At 32.4% G+C, this 12632-nt stretch overlaps 1 protein-coding gene across 1 annotated transcript; it reads left to right on the top strand.

Annotated features, from left to right (window-relative positions):
- The first annotated feature begins 19 nt into the window (after positions 1–19).
- Positions 20–12435, top strand: LOC140048144 (exocyst complex component 4-like). Its single transcript, XM_072093190.1, has 22 exons — positions 20–138; positions 2005–2051; positions 2151–2239; positions 2395–2596; positions 2824–2912; positions 3048–3124; positions 3348–3546; positions 3756–3916; positions 4252–4322; positions 5726–5864; positions 6189–6251; positions 6513–6595; positions 6834–6972; positions 7450–7589; positions 7772–8088; positions 8333–8514; positions 8670–8777; positions 9514–9606; positions 9772–9918; positions 10172–10386; positions 10719–10830; positions 10976–12435. The coding sequence occupies exons 1-22, from the start codon at positions 85–87 to the stop codon at positions 11132–11134; spliced, it is 2886 nt and encodes a 961-aa protein (XP_071949291.1). The 5' UTR covers positions 20–84; the 3' UTR covers positions 11135–12435.
- The last annotated feature ends 197 nt before the right edge of the window (positions 12436–12632 follow it).

The raw sequence follows: 12632 nt of genomic DNA, 5'->3' as shown, positions 1-12632 counted from the left end.
GCGCTCTTTAGTACAAAATAAATAACAAAAATGAATAAAAAATAGAAAAAGGTTGGACCAAAATAAATAAAAAAGTACATTAAAATGACATCTTCAGGGAGTGATTCAAATGATGGATATAGGAAGGCGCATGAACCGGTAAGTTAATTAATCATATAAAATACAATTGTGATCAATTAAGGTGTGTATGTGTATTTTTTTACTAGCAAATTGCTAGGCTCAGCAATCAATGAATGATGAGGTGGTGGTGGGAGTGGACTGGGAAGTGGATGTCAGATTAGTCAGACAGATTAGACGCTGGCCTACCTACCCTCTACTTCCTGTACCTGAGATTGTCGTTGAAATGTAAAATAATGTAACTGTAAGCGTGACAAAGTCTGCAACGTCCGTCTATATGTGTGTCTATTTGCACTTACAAAAGTTTAAGATAAATTTATTTTGTATTCAATTGATTGAATGATTGTATCATGTATAAGAAACTTACTTAATAAAAAAGTTAGAAACCTAACTAGTAGAGGGCCTACTAGGCTACTACTAGTAGTACTAGAACTACTAACCAACTAATAATAGATTAGAAAGGAAAGAGTAGACAAAACTTACTAAAAAGTAGTAATGATGAATGTTCAGAAACATTAAAACAACTGTACACGACATCTATGTTTAAAAAAAAAATAAATTGAAATCTGTGTTTCCATGCCAATAGTTAAAAATAGATTTCATTTTTTTTATACATTATGATCATTTCAGGGGGTATATGTTAGGAAGTTGTGACTCAGTAGAAACGGGAAACACAATTTGACACGACACTCTAGGGACTGGTACTGAGAACAGTCTTTGATATTGACCTAGTCTTTTACTAGTCTAGAATATTTACTAGTCTAGTAGTAGTAACTGGCTGTGGTTTTCTAGTATGTGCTTTGCTTTAAGTGCCCGAGTACAGGGAGTCCTTGTGGAAATTCTCTTTTTATAAAGTACTGGAATATATATGATATGTTAATAATGATATGATTAAAGTTTTGTCAAACTTATTTGTGGTAATTCTTTTGTAAATCTTGAAATCGCTGGCAAGTTCAACTTCAACAAATTAGTGGAAATGGATTCAACATAAATAACTGAGCGCAAAAGGATTCCTTTTACAACTTTATCTGCTTGATTTTTTTATTTGTTATTGTCGTACTGTACTGGACAATTTTATCTCTTTTGATTCGCATTTGAAATACTTGTCTAAAATGTATTCGAATAAGACACGCTTGTACAGGCAAACGTCAGCAATGTCTGGCGCGTCAAGTGTTCAAACCGCCATTAGCATGTACAGCGGGATACGGGTGGGAAGACGAAGGAGTTCTGCGTTGTCTGATATGTTGTTTCAATATGACAAGGCATCGTTCTTAGGTCTCAGGTCTCTGGTAAGTTTAACGAACAATCCGTGATTTTATTTATGATTTGTGAACACGATCGGTGACAGTTTTTTTTAAGAGTGAACACTGTTTTAAAGAAGAATGTGTTTAATATGTTGTCCAGAACAATTATAGTGTATTAGCTAATTGAATTCAGTGTTCATTAAAAAAAAATCTGGATGACTTTAAATGAAGAAGGAGTGAACATTTGTAGACCTTTCAAGAGAAGTCAACAATCCTGTTCTTCCTGCATGGTTTTGTGTGTGTTTGGGATGATTTTTAAATTTTTTTAAATTTTTAGTGATATGTTTGTGTTTTTTAAATAAATTTTTATTTAAATTTTCAATATCTTAAAATCAACAATTAACATTTTAATATAGTGTAATTTTTATATTGTAAATATACTTCACTGGCTGACATAGACATAGATATACTTTATTGTCACATAATAATTGTAAAATGTGTGACTCAGCTCCTCATTCTTTGTATACTATTTGTTTTAAATACCATTATGTTGTGTTATAGAAAACTGACTTTTCATTTTGCTATGATATTCTAGCATTTTACTGGTCTCAATGTCAAATAATAATTTTATGATCTCTTTCAGTCTGGGACAAGCTTGTTGATGTCAGTTATTCGGACTTTGTCAGCAAGGTAAAGCTTTTACACTTCATTCTATACTCTACAGTTTGTTCTACTTTGAATGTTTACTTTTGCTTTCATTCATTGTAATGGTATTTTTACTATTTTTAGTGAAGATCAACAGCAAAGAGAAGTAGAGAAAGCAAAGATTGAAAAGGCATATCGAGAGTGTGACCAAAAACTAGACACTCTTATTAATGGTAAGAAACAAGATGATAGAATTGTACCATTACCTTTCATTCACTCAGAAACTGGCTCCAATTTGGGATTCAATTATACACAAATTTAAAGCAGTTTTCATTGGTATTTATCTTCTTTCTTTTGAATGACAAATTTGTTTATATTCACTTCACAGATAATTATGAAACCTTGACGAAAACTATCCAATCATACAGCAGTATATCTGCTCGTATCAAAACCTCCCGTGAAAAAATGCGGCAGGTAAAAGAGGATTTAACATCGTGTAAAGAACTTCTGCATTGCAAACGGGACGAGCTAAGACGATTGTGGTTAGAAGGTGTTGAACAGAAGCGTATACTTAGCATGCTAGATAACTTGTAAGTCTCATTGGAAAGTGTCTTGGGGAGGAAGGCAGGGTTTGAGTGGGAGCTCTGATCATGGACTTATAAATTAATAGTACCATGCTTTGATACAGTTGGCATGTTATAAATCTATGTTCAACAACACCTTTCATTTTGAGAAACACATGTTGTACTACTGTACATCAAGTTATCCTGAAAAATAATGAAGAATAAAGTTGAAAATTCATTTTATTCGTTTTTAGAGAAAAAGTTAAGAATGCACCTCAGAAGCTGGATTCTTTTATCTCAAAGAAGTATTATCTACATGCAACAGAGCTTGCAACAGAAACTGGTGAGTCAAATAAAAGGACATACTATAAATGTGTTTGATAAGTTGTAGCAGTTGTAAATGTTAATGTTAGTTCATGACAGTACCAGGTGCAAACCTTGTAAAACGTCCCTAATTTCTGATATTTCTATCTTTTAGTTTCATCACTAGAAGGAGACCTAGCAGGTGTTGAGGCTTTACGGGACTTACGAATGGAAATGCAAGACAAAAAAGAGGTAATCAATTAGAGGGCCTCATTCAACTACATTCTATTCAGTCTTCTGTGCATGCTAATATGTTTCTGAGCATGTACAGAATGACTTTTAGATTTGACAGCTGCATAGACATAGACAATAATCACTGTCCTATCAGATAACTGACACAGGGACTTTTTGTGAATCTAATAAGAAAAAACAAGTGTACACTTATTTCATATGCTTAACTTAAATTTTATTTTAGGAACTGCATCATTCTTTAATAGATGAGCTTCATGTCCATTTATACGTGAAAAGCGCCACCAATTTTCGTACAACACTACAGCGAGGCAGTTCTGTTCGTCTGTCAGGTGATCTGATGTCATCACCAGCTCAACCGCATAAACCCACTCTTATGAAAGTCACACATGGTGGAAGTAAACGCTTAAAAAAGTTCCAGATGAGTAAGTTCTTAAAAAAAAATTAAATCCCAATTTACAAATTATATAAATAGACAGTAGACAAATTTAACTTTGCTTATTGCCACATGCTTACCTCAGTTTAATACCTTCAGTATAGTTTCTTTCTTCAATATACATATCATAAACACATGGAATTCATTACCTTACTATATTCTTAAAATAAACTACAGATTTTAAATTTGTTTGTACAGGGAAGCGTGGTGGTTTGGAGGTACCATCTACTGAAGATGACGTGATCGATGATAAAATCACAGAGGATTTGAACTCTAAACCTGAAGACGACAGTGAACATTTTATGTCAGTGTTAGTTGAGTCTCTAGCATTACTGAAAAAAATACCAGATACTGTGGAGGTAACTATCATACTATAAAGCACAGAGTTTACAACAACTTTATGCCCAAAAGCAATTAAACTGCATGATAGATTGAACTGACTATTGGTCCCATGTGGTTTCTGTTCAAAATCTGAACATTGCATTGCATTTCCATTTGCTTTCCATACCTATAAACTCATGTGGTATGATAGTTAAATAAATGTATGATAATTTATTGTCCACATGAACAGTGGTCAGCAGCATGTATACATTATTTCCCTATGATAGTATATGGGAAAAAAAATGTGAAAAAAAAGGATTTTAATTTTCAAAAAAATTATTGGTATATAATTAAATGTTTGTTTTCTACCTAGCAAATAAAATCACGGATGAACCATGAGCTCACCAAGATTGTACAGAGGGCGACGTCTGAAGTTGCCGAAAAGTAAGTAACTATTAATATCACTACAAATTGTGTTTATGTTATTAGTGAATGATTCCACCATATCATTTATTCATTATCCTAATTCATTAACATCATTAATTCAAATCATCTTCCTAATTCAAATCATTATTATCATTATCAACTGATTACCCTTGAACAATCATTATTAATTGTAAAACATCATGGTTGTATTATTTTATTTATATTCTAAATTTCCATTTTTTCTCAAAGATATATCTTTACAAATTATACTTTTAGGAGGTGAGGCACATGTTATTATTTTATACACATTTACTAAGGTGTTCCTTCTGCATGTCATTGTATATTTTAAAATATATCCAAAATGTGTGGGGTTCAGTTAAATTTAGTGTAAATGCATGAATGGGATTAAACAGGTTATGTGTGTAATCTATCAATAGTCAATATTTACAAGAAATGTTTTATACTGTATTTGTAAATTGTATTTGTCCAACTACAGTATTTTCTTTTTTTCAAAATTGTTAGGTTTATATATATATACAGTATATGTACAGTAATTTAAATAATAAGACTTAGCAGCAGTGGCATAATCAGGGGGAGAAGGCTCCTTAAGGGGCCCTCATTGCTGGGTAGTTACAGCGACTTAGCAGCAGTGGCATAATCAGGGGGAGAAGGCTCCTTAAGGGGCCCTCATTGCTGGGTAGTTACATTGGGGCTGTTCATGCTCTGGGACCCTTAAAAATTAGACCCCTGGGCTTGGCCAGTGAGCGATCATAGCTGTTATGCCACTGCCTAATAGCAGAATATTCACTGAATAATTTCAGAAAAAAAAAAAAACAAGGGTAATGCCAATTAAAGAAATGCAACACATTGATTATTATAATCTTCTCAACATTTAATATCAAACTAGTTTGACAAAAACTGTGATATGCTCAAATAGGGTAATGATATGATATTATCATGTCCATATTGGCACATCACATTCTTTTGTCACATTAAATTTGATAGTTTAGACAGAGCTTTATAATAGTTACAGCTTCTGATCTCTTACTGTACTCCTATTTTCTTTGAAAACCAAACACCTCAAGATATGTGATGTTATGGTTTGTATACAGTAAAATTCAAAATCATTGACAGTGATTTCTTTGTATGTCTAACAAACTATCTCATCAACTTTTATTCCTACCTGTTTTATTGTAATTTATAAATGTCTGTTGTTTGGTTGTTGGAGATAATCTTTTTTAGTATTAATGGTAATCTAACTCATACTAACATGTTTTTTTATATATTCTTATTGATGTGTTTGCTATTTTTGTTTTGTAAATTACATTTTTTTTTTAAGTTACAAAGACAAATACAAGGTGTTGAAAAATTAAACCATGGAAAAATAAGGGTTACACTAAACATTTGGTTTATTTTGACAGTGCTAAGCAAAGAGGTGAGAGTATTGTGTTGATGAATCAACCTAAGCTATTACTAGAACTCTTGGAACTTCTGTTTGATCGCTTCCACTCTGTGGCAGTAGCTCACATGTCAATACTGGGATCTATTAATAGATTAAAGGTATTTTAAGCATAATTAATATTTAACACCATGTTTGATACCTGTGAGGGACTTGTTACTGACCAGTTCTATTTTTAATTATTAAGTCCAGTCTTAAATTTTGTTTTGTATTTATGAGGGCTGTAGCCAACATGAGGCAGATGAATGAGCGCTTCAACTGAAATTTTCACTACCCACCCCAATTACCCAGCACAGATCGTCATATTTTATATCAATAATTATATTTAAAGCATTTTCGCCTCATCTGTTTTTAACCTCTCGCTACGGCCATGATTTATATAAAGATAATTGCAATAAAGTGTTATTGTTTCTCTATAATTTTAGGCTGGTTTTTCAGACAATGAGATGTACACAATGGATGACATTTGGTCACAGATTCAGTCAGTTGTGAGTCAATTAATTAATGCTCTATTATTCTCATTTATAGTCAGATGCCCTACATCTTCAAAATCAATGAATATAATTTTGATTACAATTTTGTTATTTTTTCTTGTGTTTGCAAAACTGGTGTTTTCTGAGCCTTTTGTAGCTATCTTTTAATTAAATTTCCTTTTTTTAAAAAAAATATAACTTTTCTCAATTTAAATGTATTAATAACAAAATGATTTTAATTATGTTCATATGTTATATGTTAATGGTGTTTAACAGCTTCAGTTACATTTGAGTAGTTACTTGGACATGAAGAATGCAACAGTAGAAACTCAAGCTGATACTTTCTCAGAAAATACAAGGTAAGTTGATTTATGTCAGAATTGAATATTGGTGACCGTCTTCACCAGTAGAGTATTTCACTTAACTCAATAAATATTTAAGTATATCTCTTAAATTTTATTCACTTAGATGGGAGATTTTTTTAAATTTAAGTGTAAGGGATTCCCTTAGCCTAAGTGTGAATGGTGAATACAGCCACAGGCTCCTAAATGTTATTGTTTCCCACCTAAAATAATCGTTGATACTTTGATTTTTCAGTAGTGACATTGGTGCATTTTTTGCCAAGAGAAAGATGCTGCGACCAAAACGACAAGTGCTGTTTCTGTTTGAATCGTCGTCACATGCCATAAGTATGAACAATTACATGCGGGAACAAAAGAGAGAATTTTATGGAGCTGTAAGTTGTACCATTTTTAACCTTGAGTTATAAAAATAAAGAAGGTTTGAAGCCTGTTAAGGTTTGAAGCCTGTTAAGGTTTGAAGCCTGTTAAGGTTGACTACAATTTTACAATTGGATTCCAAAAGTTTCTAGATGATTAGAACTAGATTTCAGCACAATATAATTATGACACGAAATGTGTGCCAAAATGTTTTTATTTCATAATTTTAAGTCAAATCGCCATCTAGAACTTGGACTTTGAAGAAGGAGTGAAATTCACTCCTTTAAACTCTGTGTACACTATCATACTTTATGTGACAACAAAATTTGATGTGCCCATATATGGACATGTCATATCACTACCATATTTTGGCACATCACAGTTTTTTTATCAAACTAGTTTGATAGTGTAGACAGAGCTTTATACAACATTATGTTAAAATATTTGTATTGTAATAATATTTGGTAACAAAAAAAAACCTAAATTTGTTCCAGGATGGTAATTTAAAAGTAGAAGAGGAGTGTGAACAGATGCAGATGGTTTGTAAACCTAGCGTTAAAAATGTCATTCAAGTTTACAGACCACTTAGTCAGTTTATACATGACATAGAGGGCGCTATGAACCTGGACAGCGGGTAAGTACATTACCCATAAACCCTATTACCAATATTAGAAAGATGATACATTTATAGAGAAATATTAACCATAGGCAACTTGCATGAAATGCGATTATTATAATAAACAATTGGTCAATTTCAATTTTGCAATTCTGAATATTGTCTTTTTTTTAACTGTTTTTTTTATCTTTCATTGTCAGAGGGCAGTGTAGCCTACGTATATTTGTCAGTGATTACATACATCACATTTTCCTGAACCATATTCAGCAAGAAATTGACAAGGACATTCAAACGGCTACTAAAGGAGGAGACTCGGACAAAGCTTTAACTGACTTCTCTGCACAGAAGGCAGCAGGAGCTTCACAACCTCTACTGCAGACTACAGTCGCCATGGAGAAGGCAGTGTCAGAGCTCAAAGACATGATGACATATTTACCAGACTATGCTGATCAGTTCCTGAACATGATCTGTAAGATTCTTAAGGAGTATAAAGACACTTGCCATGCTATGTATAGAGGTAAGTAAAGTGTGGTTTGTTTGTAGAAATCCAAAATTACATTGAAAGATTTTTTTTATTGACAGTAAGAGGCACAGTTCTTTTTTTAGGGCACCACTAGTTGTAAAAGCTTTTTTGCTTGTTTTGTGGTTGTCCCTGTTTCATTTCTTCTCAGTTTTACAATGTTACAAGTTTACTTTATTGTTTCGTTCATAGAATGAAAATAAATATCAATATCAGTGCATAATATAATGATTTTCTTTAGGAATTGTCCAACCAGAAACAGAAGAGAAAAGAATGGTTAGTGCCACATGGGTGAAAGACGAAGACATAAGCCGATGTTTACGATCACTACCAAACTGGACAAACTTACAAGAACATCGGAGAAAAGACGTCAGAGAAAGTGATGTGGAGACAATTGAAGATGTTAGGGAAAGAAATGAAAAGGTTTGGAAATTTCTTAAATACAAACAAAATAACTGATCAATATATGGAGATGAAATTTAATTTCTGTATACATAAAAAATATAAAAAGTTACTTTTCAACAAATCTAGCTTCAACTAAAATAATATCTAAATATTTTTCTTGCAATGTTTTACAGGAGTCTGATTTACTTGTCACAAACTTGGGAGATAAATTATTACAACATCATGAAGTCTTATTAGATGTCAGTGACCTCAGGCTTTTGGCTAACCTACATGAAAGTCTTGTAAGTATATTCAGTACAAGAATATACGTCGAGAAACTCAACAGTTCTTTTAAGAACTAATATACGTGGTGTGACGCAAACTTTATATCAACAAGAATATATTAATAACAACAATGTTGAAAGTTCGATGATATGGACTGATCTTGATGATATGGACTGATCATGATGATATGGACTGATCTTGATGATATGGACTGATCATGATGATATGGACTGATCTTGATGATATGGACTGATCTTGATGATATGGACTGATCTTGATGATATGGACTGATCTTGATGATATGGACTGATCATGATGATATGGACTGATCTTGATGATATGGACTGATCTTGATGATATGGACTGATCTTGATGATATGGACTGATCTTGATGATATGGACTGATCTTGATGATATGGACTGATCTTGATGATATGGACTGATCTTGATGATATGGACTGATCTTGATGATATGGACTGATCTTGATGATATGGACTGATCTTGATGATATGGACTGATCTTGATGATATGGACTGATCATGATGATATGGACTGATCATGATGATATGGACTGATCTTGATGATATGGACTGATCTTGATGATATGGACTGATCTTGATGATATGGACTGATCTGATTTTTTTAATACAATTATTTTAGATTATTTATTTTTATAAAAGACCCTAATGGAAATAAATCAAATACATTTTTTTTTTTTAATCTTAAATGTTTTTTATGATTATTTTTTTTAGGAATGGTTTTCAGAGAGGATAAGATCATTTGCAGGTCGACTACTGCCCTCCAGTGGTGATAATACATTGGCAATATCTGGAGTATCCTCTTTGGTAAGGTTTTATTGTTGATTTAAAATACTTAAAAATTGTATAGAAAAATTACATTTCAGTTCAGACATTTAAATTGAAAGTAAAATTGTTGTTAAGTAATTGTCTTGTGTCTTTGTTGGAAATGATTTAGTAATCATGTGTGTTTGAACTTGTATTACTTTTTAGGAGATACCAGAGGTTGATGGTATTACGTTACAAAACCTAATAAGCCAAGCTAAGGAGTTCCAAGACATGGCTCAGATGTGTTTGTTGGTGTTACATCTTGAAGTTAGACTTCACTGTTTCTACTTTTTGATTCCTGTTGTTAAGCAGGTAAAAGCAGTAATCTTAAATTGAAAAAAACTCTTTCAATACATGAAAGTATGTGTCTCCAAAGAGATCCAGATGTAAAAATTGGAGAAAAAAATGAATGAATGAAAAAAAACAATGAAAGTTAAAAAAAACCTATACAATAGAAATATTTTAAAAATTATGCTTCATCATTTTTATGCTAAGAATAAAATATGAAATATTCTGGTGAAATTAAACGAGACGTAACCAAATTAATTGCATTTCTTATCAACAGTCAAGTTATCACACAAGTGTGGACAGTGTTGACCCAGACCAGAACGTAGTGACACTCAACAAGGACCTAACCAGCATAGAAGAGGCCCTGATGGTGGCTCTGCAACCTCACAAGTTCAAGTATATTTTTGAAGGACTGGGTCACCTGATTTCATTCATTCTCATCAATGGAACTCAGTACATTAAGAGAATTAATGACAACGGCATTAAGAAAATGTGAGTATATTTAGAAAGGTCATTTAGAAAGAAAGATTGAGGGGTAAAATAAACAAACCTTGGCTACCATAGTTTCTGGTGGACGGATAAAATACAAGCTTTAGTCTGGGGTGTCATTGTCATACTAAACTAAAGTTTAGTTCTTTATAGACATACAAACACAATATAAGTAATCACAGCATTAAAGAAGATGCGAGGATATTTATTAGAAACATATAATTATTTACAACACTATTGAGGACTACTGGAGAAGAGTGAAAAAAATGCCACTAGGTACATAAAATATTGATTACTGATTTCTACTATTAACGGCTATTTTCAATACTTTTCAGGATTCGCAATATCTTTGTACTACAACTCAGCCTAACCAATATCACCATGTCTAGAGAAGCAGACTTGGAACGAGCCAAGCAGTACTATGAATTGATGTACAAATCCAGTGATGTAAGTGTCGTGTCTTATACCTATTTGACATGTGCCAATGTTAAAACTTTAAAACAAGCGAAGCTTCGGCTGGATGGAATACCCCTGTTAGTAGTATAAAATTATACCAGGGATAGCCCTCTAATTTTTTTATTTTATTTTTCAGGATATTCTAAACGGGATAGTAGAACAAGGTGCAGTGTACACAGAGTTGGAATATCGGAATGCTGTTAATCTATTAAATCGCAGTAACCCAGGAACAGACTCAAACCTACTCAACAGACGATTACAACGTCTTCAAGAAATACTACTTGAAGCCGTCTAAGCAGCAGAGTAATAAACAGTGAAAAGGGTTTAGAACCTAATGCTAAATATATTACATTATATTTAGCATATAGTATTATTATGGTATACTGTTGTATTTCTATGTATTGGAAGTATGCTCTATCTGTATAATATTAAAACAAACATGAAAGTTACCTTGAATTGATTTAATATCTAAGCAGTGTACGACTTCTGGGTCAATTTAAAGTGTGGTCTAATATGGGATTTTAAGACTTTTAAGTGTCTACAAATTACAGCTTGCCAGTGTACAGTTCTGGGTCAATTTAATTTGTCTGTAATTACCAGGATTTCATGACATGGCTTAGAAAACTTATAATTTTCACATTTCGTGCAATGAACAGTTAAAGGAGAAAAAAAATTGTTATTGTTGATAATATAAAAGAAAATGCAGATATAATAGAAAGTAAGAATACCGATTGCCGTACAAACAACATGGAAACATCAGCCTGGAAATACGTACAAAGCCAGTCACAATCCCAAATTCAGAAATATATGGTCAATAGAACATTGCAAAAAACAATGGAAACGGATGAAACAGAGCGCACAGAAATTATCCAATTCAGACAAGAATGCAAGAAGACAGGAAGAGACTCACCCCACCTCATTTAACCTAATTGGCAGAGATAATGATACTTGGTCTGAAATGCATGGTATAAGTTATGCTGGTACTTGCTGGTCTGTAAAAGATTGTGGTTACACAGACCACCTCAAATAACAAAATTCTAAACACTGTACAAATAATCATGCTTACCTTCTTTTCATAATAATAATCCTTGTAATGTAAATCCAATTGTACATTTCTGTAGCTATGAACACAACTGGTAAGATAAGTTCAAGTAAACTAAGTATCCATGGACATCACAGGTATCCTATGCATGCAGATTCACAAAATGGTGAAACAACAAAACAATGATCCTTACTCCTTGGCTGCTTGACTGCTACTGAGCAGCACTGCCAAGCTGTATGGCTGCATCTGCTGTTATATGCAAATTAGTTTACTACTGTATATCAACAAATAAAATCAGTAATGCACTGTATAAGTTGTTGTATGTGTGCTCAAATAAATTAAAAGTTATGGAAGTGGTTTAAATCAAACAGCTTTATTTAGCATGAAACACTGTACTGTAAATTGAATTGAAACTTTACATGCCACTTTTCAGAGAAATATGTTGTATGTTAAGAAAGGGTTGTTATTGATACTGTTATTGTAAATAAATATGTATATAGTATAATAGTAATAGTAAAAACATACAATAAATATAAACATGTAGAAATAATCAATGATGATTCAGTATTTGTTTCTCAAATTTTAAAATCTCCGATCACAATTCGAATCTTTTAATCTAACCATGTTTGGTTGTTTTGCGATGAACAAAACAGATAACATCAAAACATGTTTCAGTAGACTTCAATGGATGGATAAGTAATGGATGAGTTAATTTAGGATACAGTTGTTTTTTATTGAAACTTTCCCAATA

Source organism: Antedon mediterranea, chromosome 4, assembly GCF_964355755.1.
Source record: "Antedon mediterranea chromosome 4, ecAntMedi1.1, whole genome shotgun sequence".
Classification (NCBI taxonomy): Eukaryota; Metazoa; Echinodermata; class Crinoidea; order Comatulida; family Antedonidae; genus Antedon; species Antedon mediterranea.
Note: the sequence above shows the minus strand (reverse complement) of the source record. Positions and strands in the feature narration are given on the sequence as shown.

Bases quoted from the DNA above. Each gene is read 5' to 3' on its own strand.
- LOC140048144 (XM_072093190.1), top strand. From the start codon at position 85: ATGACATCTTCAGGGAGTGATTCAAATGATGGATATAGGAAGGCGCAT. The intron at 3,917-4,251 runs GTAACTATCATA...TTTTCTACCTAG, and splicing joins AAATACCAGATACTGTGGAG to CAAATAAAATCACGGATGAA. The intron at 10,387-10,718 runs GTGAGTATATTT...AATACTTTTCAG, and splicing joins GACAACGGCATTAAGAAAAT to GATTCGCAATATCTTTGTAC.